Here is a 17,293-nt window from a genome sequence, read left to right on the forward strand (position 1 = left end):
AAATGAACTTTGCCATCTAGAAGATAAATAGCTGGAATTATTTCTGCGAGTGGGCTAATAGAGACAGTTTTGATCAGTTGTTATATCGGGTTGTCTAAAAAGTATCGAGCCTTTTAGAAGTCAAAATTGAGAACATAGTTATTGTGATTTGAAAATAACATTATGGAAGTACATAATGTACCATTTTGTCGAGCCATTTTCTGGCATAACTATGTTCAGTGGCGTATTTAAGGGGGTCTTCTAGGCTTAAGTCCCCCCCCCCGAAATTTTACTTACTATATTAAGGTAAATGAAATATCTTGCAGAATTTTCAAATTTTCAGGAATAAAGTTAGCAACCCCCGGCCCCCGAAACAAAATCGTAAATACGCCACTGCCCGTCGCTATAGAGCTTTTATGGTTTCTGGTTTTAAAAAAGACACGTGATTTTCACAGACTTCTTTTGAAACTAATTTAACATCATTCAGGAAATTCTGTAGAGACAGAAACAAATAATAGTTTGATAATACCAAGCTATATGGTGGATGCATTGAAACCTTCCAGCCAAGTTCTCTGAATTTCAAGGGAGTCGTTCAAGATGTATGGGTTCTGGCGCTGTTAGCGTGTTATAAACCTTTCCCGTTGACAGGTTTTGACCATTCCGTTTGACTTGTTAGGTTCATTCGCACTAATTGTCGACAGTAGAGGTCCAAGTTTATCGTTCTGCCCGGAGGTAGCAGCTCGTGATACACGATCAGTGTCCCTTTCAAGTGGATAACGTGGTTATCATCGAAATTTACCTCCCCTTCCAAAAAATTTTAAAGTATGGGATTAAAGCACACGTACGTACGTACGTATATATATATATATATATATATATATATATATATATATATATATATATATATATATATATATATATATATATATGTATGTATATGTATGTATGTATATGTATGTATATATATGTATGTATATGTATGTATATATATGTATGTATATATATATAATACGCAGTTTCCAAATTATGAGTTCATACAAATTCAGAAATAAACCTATGTAATCACTGTGCTATCGATATAAAAAATTACCAACACAGTAATAGCTGAGATGGGCAGAATATCATATTAAGCAGTGGCACAGTAGATTTAACCTTGTGTCCCTTATTTGAAGTTTTTTGATCGTATCTAGCTAATAAATTAGTCAGAAATCTTTGTCAATTTATTCTTGACACAGATGAAGATCGTTTACAAGCATATGTAAAATCCTTCAAATTCTTGGAAAAACTGGGAATGGCAGTGTATCACCAGTAAAATATATCTGGAATTGAACTGTAGGTTGTGATGCGTTCAAAAGCGCATGTGTGATAATACTTTGTATTTAAAATTTTTGCCATTCTGACCCTTTAGAAAATGCCACCTCATCACTATCAATGACGGACGTGAATTTTCCGCAATTTTTAGAAATGTAATATGAAAGTAAAATGAATAGTTAAAAAAAAAAAAAAAAAAAAAAAAAAAACATGTCAGAAGAAAATAAGTTTTGAGAAAAAAGAGAGAAAAACTATTATACGATTTAGTTTATCCAAAAACGTCTATTTATTAGTAATATACTCTATACGAAGCGTATATAACAGCTTGACAGGTGCAGTAATCTCCCAAAATGTTATCTATCTACACGTAGCAAACACAACAGTGTTGTTAACTTCATGTCTGAAAAACTTGATATGTCATTTAAAAAAAAAAAAAAAAAAAATCAAATGGTCCGAGAAAGTAAAATTTTACTCCCCCCAAAGAATTGCCACCCTGGGCCAAGGCTCATATTGGCTGATACATAAATACAGCTCTGTGTGAAAGTATTAATTATCTTTGCGCCAATCAATAGGTGCGCTTAAAAGGTCTTTTAACACATTGAATCGAATAATGACACTAAGAAATAGACTCGAAGACTCTCTATTGGACCACTGAATGAGGATTTCTATTAACGGAGAAAATGTTTCAAGTTTATTTTTTATTTTTTTTTTTTTTTAATTCAAGGTCTTAAGAGGTATGCATCCAGAAAACAACAAGAAAAAGGATCCATTTGGATTACATGATTGAATATATAAGTAAAACTAAGTATTTTTCTTACATTTAATTCTTTGGTGTATAAATCGTCTGGTATTAAACCTCTCTATATATAAGAAAAAAGTTCTGAGTGACAGACTAACTGACCAACGCCCAGGCCAAACCACTTAAGCTAGAAATTTCGAATTTAGACAGTACATGTGATTTGTGATGTAAGGAACCAATAAAGAAGATTTTTTTTGGAAATTCAGCGTTGAAAGGGGGAATAAGGTAATATATATTATATTAAAATGTCCATATTTCAGAATCTGTTAAGGTTAGACATTAAATTCTATATTTTAACTTCTCATTTAAAATAATAAAAGACGTATTTAAAGTTATTAAATGAGAACGCGATGGTTTAGGGGTAGAGCGTTCATTCGCAGACCGCGCCAAGTGATCTCTCTGCTGAACAAACACAGTGTGCGTGGGATTTCTTAAGGTTCTCACGTTCCCTCCCACTTTCTTCATTCCACCATTTCACTCATTCTCATAATCACTGTCTCTTTTAGCCTAGGCGGCATAATCGTGCGACGTAAACCTGAAAATTTTAATTTATTTTTTAGTGTTTTTTGGTGGAAAGAAAAAGCGGGAGAAAGGGGAATGGGATTGCAAATGTTATAATAAGATTGGCATACCTCGAAATCTTTTAAGGGTGGAAAAATATTAGGGAGATGAAATTTGGTATTTAAACTCCTTATCCAATTTGAGTTGGTTATGTGCCCCAGCGTTTCCGGAAATTTCGTCTTTAACGAGAGAATGGGTCAAATGGTATTTCTTCTCAATATACATATAAAAATGACCTCGAGACTGTCTATTCCATCATCATGAGAGAACGAGTGAATCAATTGCAATGAAATTTCCAGCTCGGAACTTGAGCTGACATGAGTTATCATTTAACTTTGACTGAAATGCGAATAAGTTTAAATATTCCAATTTCTCTTTCTGTCAAAGGTAGAATAATTGTCATGAAATTCAGTTTAAAATAAGTTTTGCGGGGGGGATCTAATTATAAAATAGATCAACACTTTCGTTTAACTTTCCACGTTTATGCACCGAGGCTAAAGAAGATAGTGATAATGAGATGAAGAAAGTGGGAGGGAACGAGAGAGCACCGAGGACAACCACGCTCATAACGTTTATTCACCACAAAATCCAGGAACCTCAGCTACCAGAGATAGAAGTAACAAACAAATCATTACATGTTTTGTAAAGATCCATTATTTTAATAATAACTAGCTGAACCTGCGCTCTCTAAACAGCGCACCGTTCACATATGAGCATGAATCTCCTTGTCATTCCTCACAACATCCATTTACAGACACAAGTGAAAGAAGTCTTGATAAAAATCGACAACGAGGTACCATAAAGGGGATATGTTTTTTCGATTATTTTTTCAGTATCTCACACCGTTTTCAACATTGACCCTATTTCCTGTTAGTTTCTAATTCATGTATGATCAGAGTTTTTTTCTTCTTGTTTGCAGTATGTAATAAGCAAATACATTACACACACAATTAACTATAATGTCAGTGATATATGGTGTTCATTGGGCAAAACTCTCCAAACAATGAAGATCCATCTTAGCCTAGAGAAATAGTTATCCTTCGTTTATCATTTGGCCATGAAACAAATGCCTGAGAGATATACAACAAAAGGTACACAATTATGTTGTGTTGGAATGTATAACTCATAGGGTATGATGCTTTACTTCTAAAATTTCAACACATTCAGTGTAACCCTAAAAAATATAATAAAGAAATAACGACCACGTTATATATATATATATATATATATATATATATATATATATATATATATATATATATATATATATAATAATATATAGATAGATAGATACAACAATCGGTTATAGTAAAGTGATACGGGTAGAGATGGTATCTTTTACGAGACGTTGAATCGATTCCAAACAACAACAACAACAAAAATAAATAAGCTCTTATTCCTATCTGTTATATAATTGTTGTTCTATGGCTATTAATGCTGAAACTGGAAACGGGTGATTCTACCACTTTTGATTTCAATAGAAGACTAATGGAGGAGATGGTACCAATTCTTGGAACGTTGAATTGATTAAAAAAAAACTGCTTCTCGATATGTCTCGATATGTGGTAGATCTATGTACGTAAATCAATATTGAAACTGGAAGTAGTAGTAAATTTTAACAACTTATGGTTGTGATAGTATTATGGCTGGAGATATGATGTTCTCTTAAGACTCTGAATCGATTCCAAGAAACTGTTTATCGTTATATGTTACCGTTCTTGTTCTCTGTCGATCGACGTTTATTTCTACCATTTCGGTTTGAATAATGGGTTAACGAAGAATGAACTTATTCTTGGGACGCTAAATCATTTAAAAAAAAAACTGCTTCTTGATGTGTCTTACTGTTTTGCTCTATCTGACAGACAGTGAGACAGACAGAAAAATGGAACATATCCGCTCTATAATACTTCCTACACTTACATATAGCATAGTTTGGAAGTTTAAAAACTAAGTAATTTACAACGTTAAAAGTATTAGCCAGGAAATAGTATATATCACTTAAATTAGTTGTGGATAGTAGATACAGTATTCTTCATTGTTGTGCAATATTTTCAAGATTTTTTTTTCTTTTTTGTAATCAATTTTCTTTTTAATTCTAGTATCGGACAGTATTGGTGCCTCCGCCAGATTGGGTTGAAAATGGAACTTCTGCTTCAGGTAAGTTAAAAAGTTGTTAAACATTAAACAATTATACTTTCATCGAGAACTTTTCTAACATAGCTATACTGTTTCTTAGTGAAGTACGCAATGCCCATGACTTTGAAAGTTTTGCCCTCTGAGGTGTTTACTGATAATATTTATTTCGAGCTCTGCTTATATTATACTCGAAGGTCTTGATTAAATGTCTTATATTTCATTCTGTATTCATAATACTTAAGATTTTACGATGATTGATTTTAAAATTGAATATAAATTTCCATATTAAACGTGAAATGGTAAAATTGGTAATTGAATTAGTAATTGCTAACATTGCATCTGAAAATATAGTAGTTGCACTCCGATTTAAGATTTTGAGGATTTTTTTTAAAAAAAAAACAATTAACAGATCTTAGTATCAAAACGAAAGTTGTAACACGAAATAAATTCGGAAGCAATTTCAGAATATTTTCCAAAGACACGAGGTATTTGTCAAAAATAATTTCCAGCGGTCACTTAAATATTTTTAACCTTTATTTTACGGCTGTCAGTACACTGCCAGAATAGTAAATCCGTTCTTTCCCGCGTGGCACTGTACTGACACAGGCGAAATGTTTACTTTGACCCGCGAGCACACATATTTTTTTTTTAACTGATGTGCCTTATTGTATGAAGAGATAGTCCATAGTGAAAGGAACCAAAAACGTTGGTTCTCAACCGGTGTGCTCGCGGGTCAAAGTAGACCTTTCGCCTGTGTCAGTATAGTGCCACGCGGGAAAGAACGGATTTACTATTCTGGCAGTGTACTGACAAGCCGTAAAATAAAGGTTAATGAATGAAAAAAAACTCGTGTTACTCATCACTAAGCACTTTTCTATTGATATTCTAACAAAATAATCCAAATATTTAAACAATAAATTTACTGCGAAGTAGTTATTGATTCTTGATAGGACTCGCACTTTCCATTAAGATAAAAGAAATTACTGCTAAAAACTTCAAGCACTAAGGACAACATTAGAAAAATTTCTGAGGTACGACGTTAAAGACTTTTCTTTTAGCAATATTAGATATAATGAACCTTGGGTGGAATGCACTAGGATGAAAACAATGCAGTAGTGCGTTAATTGTGTCTATTAGTTTTTGAAATGCTGCTTTCAGAGTTTAACATCCCACGATTATGCACCGAGGCCAAGGGAGACTGTGATGATGAAGTTGATGATATGGTGAAATGAAGAAAATGAAAGAACGGGAGAACCTCTAGAAAATTCATCCACACAGTATTTGTCTATCACAAAGCCCACGTGGCGAGAACTGGGATCGAACAAGGAATCTCACGCAGCAGAGATAAGCCTTCTGCCACTGAGTCACTGTGGACAGATATATGCTGCTTATAGCGCGTCTTGGCTTTGTGGTAGGAAAGGAAGTTTCTTATTAAAATAATAAAATTAATTTTTATTTAATATTTAATGCAGAGGCGATCAGTCCCAATGATGTAAAAATTGACCTAAAACTGTTCTTAAGTTTTAAAAAATCTTATTTCTGTTGGTGATGGACAATTGTCGATTCCTGATAGATATGTATAAAGTATTACTTGGTAAACATAGCTGCGAAAAAATATTAATTTTATTTTTATGTAAATATTAGTTCTTTCATACAAATGAATTTCAAAAACAAAACTCAAATACACACACACACATACAGACTGACAGACTGACCAGTGCCGTAACAATGGGCGGTACAACGCACCGGGCCCCCCAAGACTAAGGGGCCCCGTCAAACCCGTTAATTACTCTGTGGGCTACTGATTTTATTATTAATTTCTTATGTGCAAGAGAAAATCATTGTCAATTTTAAAATTGCCAGCAATTTTAGTAATGTTTTTTGTTTTGTTTGTTTGTTTGTTTGTTTTGGGGCCCCCAAGCCTAGAGGTCTCGCTGAACCCGTTTATTAGTCAGTACTGAATACTCATATTGTATGGGAAACAATCATTATCAATGTTAAAATTTCCAGCAATTTTAGCAACAATTTTTGGGGGAGCCCCCAAGCCTATAGAGCCATTTCTTGTGTATGAGAAATAATCATTGTGGTGAAATTCTAGATTACTGGTAACTTTCGCAACATTTTTTTTTTTTTTTTTTCGTTCTTGGAGTTCCCAAACCCAGGGGGTCCCAGTAACCGTTTATTACTATGTACTGATTACTGATATTATGTTATTTATTTCTTATGTGGAAGAAGTTATCATGAAGTTATTTTTGAATATATTCGAAAATCTCTGTTTTTTTTCTTTCTTCAATAATCGTAGATACAACATTGGACATAACAAAAACTGATCAGGTTAGTGTCATTCTTCGCTACGTTGTTGTGAACTATTAAGAAACGACATTAGAAATTAAATAGTTTCGTAGGATTTTATGCATTAGATAAGCATAGTACCGAGAACTATAAACATGTTACTTAGCAACCAAATCGACACACAACGGTGCAGAAGGCAAGGGATATGATGGAGCATCAGTGATGAGTGGGGTTTATAGTGGTTTACAAGCAACAATTACTAATAGTACTCCAAATGCCAAGTACGTTCATTGCTGTGAGCATAATCTGGTCTCCACATACGTTTCATTTTTTTTTTATGTTCTTCAAGGTATTTTACTTTTTTCTTTTTGGTTCTAGTGCTTCTAGATGGTCATTTTTAGCCTTTTGGTGATGAAATGGCTTCAAAATTAAGAAGGAAACCCTAAAAATTTATAACTAGATGGGAAACAAAACATACTGCTGTTAGCAGCATCAAAGGGAGAATTGCTGATGTTCAAAAGTTCTTTACTGCGATTTGTCTGACAAGTAAGAAACCAGATGAATTGAGAGTAGCTGAATCATTAAAGAAGATAGAGACATTTGAATTTGTGTTGATCCTAGTCATTTGGGAAAGGATCCTAATGTCCATGCATATAACTTCCAAAGGTTTGCAGTCTTCTGATATTGATCTGCATATAACAGAGAAAAATCTGAAGAAATCACTTCAGCAAATAAAAGATCTTCGGGAAATATGACGAGCTTGTAAAATCTACAAAAGAACTGTGCTCGAAATTGAGTATTTCAGAACCGTTTCAAGAGAAACGCAAAGATTTACAAAGAAATATTTTTATGAACTGACTACGGACAGTAGAGTAGATGTATCGACAGATACATTTCGTGTCACTGTATTTTATCCTATTCTGGATTGTTACAACTTGGTACCTGTTCACACAGAATGACTGAAGTGCTCAATAGTTTTTCTTTCCTCACTCCAGCAACATTGTTGTTTGCATCTGAGGAAGACGTTCAAAAATCTGGATATGACTTTGCGACAAAGTACAGTAGTGATGTAAGCTCAGATTTTCCACGCCAAATACTGGTATTCAGAGATTATAACACGGCTGAAATAGGTAACCTTCGAACAATTCGAGAAACAACTTTATTCTTAGTGGAAAATGGGTATTCTACGTCTTTTCCTGGTGTGCTTACCACATGTGTAATTTTTCTAACAATACCAGTAACTGTGGCTGTTACTGAACGGTCGTTCTCGAAATTAAAGCTTAAAAAGAACGTCACAACAAAGGTTAACATATGTTGCTATATTAAATGCAGAACGAAAACAAACTTCAAGACTAAACATAAATAAGATTGTTTCAAGATTTGTTGATGCTAAAGCTAGGGGGAAAAGTTTCTTGAAACGACATTAAATTTTTGTTGTATTTTATCGTATTGAATCTATTACAATAAGTTTATTTTGACATTGTTTCAGTATTTGTGCAACATCCCTGATATCCCCTTTTTATTTCTTAATCATTGTTCTTTTCTGTAAATAACATGTGTATAAGTATGGTATACTATGAATAACATCATTTCTTATATTTCTGTTTTCTCTTAAAAAAAATTGTGATTAATACCTTTCTCATTTTGACTAATACTGAAAAGACGATGGATACGATACTATGCTTTTTAAAAGCTCTATAAAATTATAGTAAATTCTAAAATGCTGTAGTAAATCACCTAGTTTCTTTTAAACAACCTTTATTGTACTTACAAATACTCTTCAAATTTCTTCCATCATGTTCAATGCACAAGGTACATTTCTTCAGTACTGATTTGGAAATACCATGACACAACCGAGGATTGGTATCAAATTTCTCGAATGATTGTTCGATTAGCTATTTCAAGTGAACCAAATCCTGTGGTTGCATGGAAAACACCTAGTCTTTGATAATACGTCACACAGAGAAGTCATATGGCGTGAGGTCGCATGAATGGGGTGGTCAGTCTGTCATACCACGACGACCAATGCATTCCAAGAAATGTTGATCCAAGAAATCGCTTACAGCAGCACCAAAGTAAGGCGGTGTTCCATCGTATTGCCACGTGAACTGAATGTCTTCATGTCGGTTATTATTTTCAAGTTCTGGAATGACAAATTCCTGCAACATCCAAAGGTGTGTGTCACTGGTAACAATTTCTTTAAAAATAATAATAATAATAATAATAATAATAATAATAATAATAATAATAATAATAATAATAATAATAATAGTCCTATGACACCACCAATCAAATACCACCCCAAACAGTGACACCAGTGAAATAGGTCACAATTTCGTGTGGATTGGTATCACTCAAATAAACACGATTGTCCGTTTGCGTAACCGTTCATCTTCAATGAGATCTCATCTGTCCAGAAAATTCGTTTCCAGAAATCTCTGCCAGCTTCATTCCGAATGACAAACCACTTGCAAAATTCAACACGCCGGTCCGGATCACATTCGTACAACTCGTGCAGAAGCTTTGGGCGGTAAGGTTTCATCTTCAGATTCTTTATCATGTTTCTTAAAAAGAAACTTATCGTTCCCAAGTCATGTGTACGCCTTCTGGTAAATTTCTTTGGGCTAGATACACAATTCTGATTAAGAAATTCAGTGTTTCCTTCATTTCATACACTTCGTGGTCGCAGACTTCGCAGTGAATCATACACAGAAGCTGTAGCCCCGAATCGTTGGTTCAGGTTTCTTATGGCTTGATATGATGGTAGTTCCATACACAGAAATCTCCTGAAGTTTACTGTCACCATATTTGTATTTTTGTTGTATTTCCACCAAGCTTGTACTACGAAAACACGTTGATCCGTTGTTAATTTGTAACTCATCTCAAAGCCTGTACTATTCGGCACAACTTCACTCAGTAAATATCTCTTAATCAAAACACGTATGAAAACATGATTACCAGCTACAGCCACACTGAGAGACGCTGTAGTGCCAGTTCTAGTTAAAGAAACTTGCTGATAGCTTGCTTATTTCTTTTCTTTCCTTCCTTGTCTTGGGGAAAGCAACTTTGTGCTCCCCTGTATTTATTATGATTTTACTTTAAGATCATTTTGTGAATTATTTTCTTTCACGAAGTAAAATAAAATTGGAAATTGTAATAAGAGAATAAATGATTAATAAGCATGTTCGTTTTTATTTTCATTTTTATAGTGAAAGCTGAGTTACATAAGTGGAAAATCACAGGCGAATATGCTCAAGGAACAAATATCCTGGGCCTCGTGGTTTTCTCCGTTGTTCTGGGAGTCACTTTAGGGAAGATGGGACCACGGGGAGCTCACCTGCTTAACTTCTTCACTTGTCTAAGTGAAGCAATGATGATCATCACTAACTGGGTAGTTTGGTAAGTAATTTTGCAAACATTTAATTTCCAAGATACGAAAAGAAATACATAATTTCCTGAAACGTGCGCGGTCATTTTGTAAAATATGCCTACAGTTGGCTGAAAATGAATGCCCAGTAGGTGTCCAGTAGATGAAGATTATATGATGACTATGTGATCTTAATGTTCACCTAGAAAAGCTGGAGAACCTTTGTAATTAAATCTAAACAACGTGTTTAGTAAAATAAAATGGTCGTGGTACTGGCTATATTTAAACTTTATTTCTGTCATTCAAACTAACAAAGCTTACCTAGTGTTGGAGTGATACATTTCCCTTGTAGTTCTCTTTAGTGCAAGCAAACCCGAAAATTTTCAAGGTACTCAAATTACCATGATGCTATGTGACTTTAGGTACTCTGATGTGTCTTAGCAATATAATTCTCCCCATTAGTTTGTTTCGAATTATGAAGGAGGAATTACGTTTTAATGTCTTCCTTTGCTGTGGCTTACTGTTTCTATCCTTCCTCTCAAGAAGTCTATAAAAAAATTGTGCACGTTACGGAGCACAAAAATTTTGTTGCATCTTACTGATAAAATTTCCAAGTTTTCTAAGTTTCGTTAGACGTTAAGACCTCCAACCACTATTTGCAAAAAAACGTTAATTACGTTATTCACGCTAAAAATGCCAGTTCGATTTATAAGCTAGGATAGTTACATGGTGATATCTTCAGCATAACAGTGTCTTGTTTTTAACCATATATTTAAATCTAAATAGTTTACTGACATAAATCTTTATTCTTTTATGTGAGGGGATAATACATTACTGTATCAGTAGTAATATATTACCAATAGACTGTTTTTATTCTGGAATAAATAAATAAATAAGTAAATTGATTGATTGATTTATGAAAAGACCACCTTTTAGAACCTCCGTACGGAAAAATATATGATGATACCTGAACTAGGAGCGCAGTGTTTCTAAATAAAATCTGATCAAACTAAACACTTATTACTACTAATCTATGTTACACTTTAGGCAATATTTCATTGCCCTCATCGAACAAGTTACTTTTGCAAATCGTAACTGTAACATAATATATTGCCGAAACTGTAATACAGATTAGTATATAACAAGTGTTTACTTTGGCCAGATTATATTTTTAAGTTATACGTAGTCTCCAAGCTAGAATGAACACTTTTTTTTTCTATAGTTTATTTACAAATAAATAAGTAAATAAAAAAAATGAGTGTAACTTTCTCAAATATAAGGTTTGTTATAGGCTTCATTGTGTTCTTACTGTAATTTTTTTTCCATATATTTTAACTGCATCAAAGAATTGTGTAACATCAGTTGAAATTTTCTAGAATTAGCAAAATTCCCGCTTGAGTTTTGGCTTAACTTAGCAAAGCCGTGAGGAAGTAAACATTTATAACCATCTTTGATTATCGCTGTCTTGTTTCATATAGATATTATTTCAATTTATCTGGGTACTGACCTAGCAACAAGTTTATATCTGAAAAACCATTATTGAACACAATAATACATTTTTGGCACGCTACGAACTCGATGTTAGGAGTAGGCAGAATGTATTTTGAGTTTTCGCACAAGCTGTTTTAGCACTTTCATTTTTCATGTTTTATTTATTGAAGATTATTGAAACAATTAAGATGTATTAAGTTAAATGGATTCGTAGTAAGTGAATGTGATTTAAAGGTTAGCGAAAGGTTCTGGGCTAATTTGATTATTCTTAAGAATGAAGTATTTTTCAGTAAGAGATTTTGTGTGTAAAAGTGAGACAATTGACGAATAAATGGCAAATATGGAAGTGGTAGTCGTAGTTAATATTAAGACGATTGGCGATAGTCTGTAAAAATGTACTTCAGGTTTCTTTAAGTATGTTATATACCTAAAGTAATAAAGTAATAACGAATAATACTTTTTAAAGTAATAATGAATTTACTGAGGCTTAGGTTTATTTAGTAAGACCAACTGCAAAGAGTATAGTTGGAAAGAAATGTATAAGTGTATTTTAACTAATTTATTTAAATGCCCTTGACAGAACTAGATGCTCTATTTATCAAGAGGTAAATAAAAGAACACATTAGGTTAATTGCAACACGAGGATCTTTCTATTTCTTTCTGCACAGTTTTATTCCTACTAATCCCTGTATACACTTTTCGCCGAGCAGCCCCGGCAAAGAAAATTAGCTTGTCATTGTTTTAACTAACATTCCTCTTTACTGTATGTGGTCTGACTCACTCGTCTTTTACCTTCTACTACATGCCGTGACATTTGTCTATCGTTCTATACATGTTTCGGTGTGATATGTTCTTTTGTGTTTTAATTTTCTCCGATGTTTTCTTGCTCGATTTTAATTATGGTCTTTAACAGGTGATGATTAGACCTTGTTATTGGCACACCCAAATAATTGTTTACTTTCTCTTCTAACCACAGCCGTAACATACTCACTCCTAATATTAAGCCTATCTTGCCTATAAATAATTTACCTATTATCAAGTAATTCAGAGTTACATATTTTATCTGTACTTTTCAGCCAGGTTTCAGTAATAATTATTACATCAAAATTTGAAGAAAGTATGCTAAGATTTAAAAAAAAAAAATAGTTCAGGCCTTTTAAAATTTTGATAATAAAATGATAGTGTTTTACATTTTCTCATTATTTAACTAGTAATAATATGCAGAATTTTATTTAATATCATTGTAGCATTGGGTAAATGGTATCTGTGAATTGATCTCAGCCAACGAGAGGCCAGCAAACAGCCCAGCGCTGTGCTCTTATTCATCTTTCATATAAACCCTGAATAGGCTAGCGATAGGGCCAGTGAAACGATAGTCGGTTCAGAATTCATACACGACGTAGTATTCGAAAAACAGCGAGATATGTCACGTAAACTATATTCGATGTTGTCACCGTTGATTGCGATTTTTCAACTGTAAGGTTTAGTTTATTGAAATGCTTTCTGAAAATAAATTGATCATTTATTTGATACGTAGTAAATTCAATTTTCCTACAGTATCAACGTACCAAGAATCAGTAAAGGTTTTCATCATATATTTACATCGACTGAGGGGGGGGGGGGGGGCATGGTGGCTCAGTAGTAGAGCGTTCACCTCCGGTGTTTGGGTTCCTGGTTCGATCCCAGCTCGCGCCGTGTGGACCTTGTGGTGGACAAACACCGTGCTCGTGGGTTTTCTCGGGATTCTCCCGTTTCCTCCTACTGTCTTCATTCCACCATTTCATTAATTTCTCATTATCACCGTCTCCTTTAGCCTAACCGGCATAATCGTAGGACGTAAAACTCAAAGATTTCATTTCATTTCATTTAAATCGATTGATTAACAGACACCAATGTTTAAGATTTCGGTGCAGACAATTTCCACAATTTTTTGTCTCGTACATTCGCCTTTAATACTCTTTAAATGTGAGCTTGTAATTTGAAATGAACTCAGCAGCACTGAATCTCTCACCAAAACCAAATTGATACGCTTTTATTCCACGATTATTATTATTCCTGTTTCATACAGAAAATCCCCCATATAAAATTCTACTAATTACCTTTTGTTGAATAGTAACAAACACACTTAGGTTTCCGTTGTGTATAATACGAACATAAAAGAGCGGTAATGCCATTGGTATTATTCAGGCAGTTTTCACCGGTTCGCTGGAACCAATTGTTAAAATTCTTTTCACCTCTAGATCCAGAACTTACTAAAGAAAATTAATTCACTATTATTATTATTTAAAAAAAAAATATCAATATTAAAAATGTCAATGTGAGCTATATGCTATATGACTTAATCCTAATAACCATTACAAGTATCATTGGAATAAATAATAACAACACTATATAATCATATAGTAATAATAGTAACACTAATTCAAGTTACTATATTGAGCATAGAACCGGTTATTAAATGATTTCAATAAGACCACTGGGTAAAGCAAATATCTCACGTAAACATTCATACTAATTGCGAAAATTAAATCATCATTTGTAGTCCTAGAAGTCATATCAGTTGGTTAGTTTAGTAATATTATCTTATTTTATGCAGGTAAGTATTATATATATATATATTTATAATATAGAGTGGTTCCATATTTTTATTTTTCTTCAACTAATATTTCAGGTTATCTCCAGTTGGTGTACTTTTCCTTATTTCCGCTAAACTGCTGGAAATAGAAGATTTCGGTGTTATGATTGGTCAACTTGGAAGCTACTTTGGCACGGTTCTTGCAGGTTTATTCATCCACGGTTTTGTTGTACTTCCGGCACTATATGGAGTTGTTACTCGGACATTACCTTTCAAATTCATCGGAAACATGGCACAAGCATTAGCTACTGCATTTGGTACAGCATCAAGGTATTTCGGATTTTTAATAATTCTTAATGTAGGTAACTCAAAGCAAGGTGTTTCAGACTAATAAATGGATTATCAAGTCAAGCATTCTATCTCTCACTTGGAAAATTTTATATAATATAAAATATACTCTTGTTGAAAATGAAGTTGTGATAGCATTCATTCTCTTTACTTTATTTTTTTCCACAATATTCTTATTTCATATATATTGCCATTAAATATTTTTGCTCACTATTTGAAGTCTAGAAAATGCGTAGTAAAGAAACTATAAAGGATTCCTTTTCTTCGTTAATTTAACACACACACACACAAATGCAAGTCTTTAAGAGTCCCTATCACTGCGAAATTAAAATACCGCTAATTTTACATTAATTATATATCTTCAAATAGATAAACGATCATCGAAAAGTGGATCAAGACCTCCCTAAACGATGTTATTTTGCATGAGGTACCGTTATCACGAGTCACCTAGTAGCTTTCCGTTTGCAGTTATTTAGAAACGCGAAAATAAATGCCGATTTTCAATATGGCTGGAAACCGAAAGCAGATAAATTAGTCATGATAACGGTATCTCCACGCAAAATAATATTGTCTAGGGAGGTCTTGTTCCACTTTTCAATTACCTTTTATCTATTTGAAGATATCACATAATTACTGTAAAATTAGCGGTATTTTAATTTAACAGTGATGAGGCCTCTTAAGCTGTCCAGTCAGAACATCTCTTAGAAACGTATATTGAGATCACAACTACAATTTCCTCCAAAATTTACAAGTTTACAGCTCATACACTGAAACGTTAAAATCATTTTCAAGAGTTCATTTACGTAATATGGCAATTCTCTTACTGATTTTTTTTTTTTTTTTTTTTTAAGACCTTATGTTTATTAATACTCTTACCAGTATTAGATATAAGTTTAATATGAAATTGTAAACTAAGAATATTTGGTTAACTACCAAGCAAGCATACCAAGCATAAGCAAGCAAACAACATACCAAGCATAACGTATAAAGTAATTTTACTGTATTAAAAATCAATAATAGTTTAAATGTGTATGACGAATCTAACAGTGTAAGTAGATATGACGAGTTTTTATATATTAAATTATGATAATATGAAAAGTACTGTAGGAATTATTGCTTTATTCTGTGAAAATAGGTTGCTGATTAAAAGTTTCTTCATTAGTAGTTTTAATCTTTAAGAAGTGAGACAATTATCATTTTCCTGAGAGTTAACAATAAATATCACACTGTTAATTGGATATCAAACGCCTGAAAAAGATCGTAGGGTAAGTTCTAATGCACTGTGGAAACTCCCAATACAGCAGGATGTATTACTACTTATATTTTATAAGTGCACTAAACTAAATAAATTACTGTAATTTTTGAACTCTTAATTTAATGGCTAAATTTGTTTACACTCGTGTTAAGCTAAACTAGTCGTTTTCAACTGGATGCTTTGTGACGTCGCAGTTGGCTGCTTTCATTCTCAATAAATGACACGGAGTAAGCAAGAAGTAAACAAGAACTTAGATTTGATAAAAGACAGTGGTGGCAGACTAGACAGTGTAGTCCAAGATTTTGTAGGCATCCTATTCGTGGATCCAGGACTATGCGTACGCTGCCAATACTTAAAATAGAAATACAAATCACTGAACAGAAAGCAACGTTTATGTTATAATAATAACTGTGAAAAATGAAATCTGTAAGTTTAACGTCTCCCACGATTATGCCAGTTAGGCTAAAGGAGACTGTGATGATGAGAAATGAATGAAATGGTGGAATGAAGAAAGTGGGAGAAAACGGGAGAACCCCTAGAAAACCCACGATCACGGAGTTTGTCCACCACAAAGTCCACACGGCGCGAGCTAGGACCGAACGAGGGACTCCAAGCACCGGAGGTGAACGCTCTACCACTGAGCCACCGCACCCCCCATAATAATAACTGTGTAACAGTTTCGCCTACCTACTGAACATATTAGCTTCATTAGATCATTGGCTGTAAAAACAAGAGAGAGAGTTGCATCTAGATATATAAATATGTTTTACCAGTGTCTGATGAAGCCAATATGTTCAGTTAGTTGGCGAAACTATTACACTGTTATTATTTTAAAATAAAGATTGCTTTGTTCAGTGATTTGTATCTCTAGTTTAAGTTATTTAAGATAGCAAAGCTAATATGAACCAGTTAGTTTTGCCAATAGTCGATTCTTTTGTTCTCCTATCCTGTATCCTCCCTTGCTTTTGCCCTGTGTTCTTTCCATCCTCTAGTTATACATTTACCACTTGGGAGCAACTGTACTAGACCACGATCTCAATAACTTTCCGTTTAGAAACTGCTTCAATATAAGACTTGCCTGTAGATGCTTAAACAAACACATACTTCTTTTTGTTTGATTTACATGCGTTCGTGGGAATACTAATACAAACTTAAAAAATCATAGTTTTAATTACATAA

At 33.4% G+C, this 17,293-nt stretch overlaps 1 protein-coding gene across 7 annotated transcripts in view; it reads left to right on the forward strand.

The window, feature by feature from the left end:
- LOC145688308 (excitatory amino acid transporter 3-like) overlaps positions 1–17,293 on the forward strand; it is an 885,785-nt gene that overhangs the window by 854,963 nt on the left and 13,529 nt on the right. For all 7 annotated transcript variants that reach the window (XM_081762339.1, XM_081762343.1, XM_081762345.1 and 4 more), the window contains 3 exons: positions 4,750–4,807; positions 10,288–10,477; positions 14,608–14,841. In XM_081762339.1, coding sequence (XP_081618465.1) covers positions 4,750–4,807; positions 10,288–10,477; positions 14,608–14,841 — 482 coding nt within the window. The remainder of the gene's footprint in view (positions 1–4,749; positions 4,808–10,287; positions 10,478–14,607; positions 14,842–17,293) is intronic.

This window comes from Thermobia domestica, chromosome 6, assembly GCF_964235325.1.
Source record: "Thermobia domestica chromosome 6, izTheDome1.hap1.1, whole genome shotgun sequence".
In the NCBI taxonomy this organism is placed as follows: Eukaryota; Metazoa; Arthropoda; class Insecta; order Zygentoma; family Lepismatidae; genus Thermobia; species Thermobia domestica.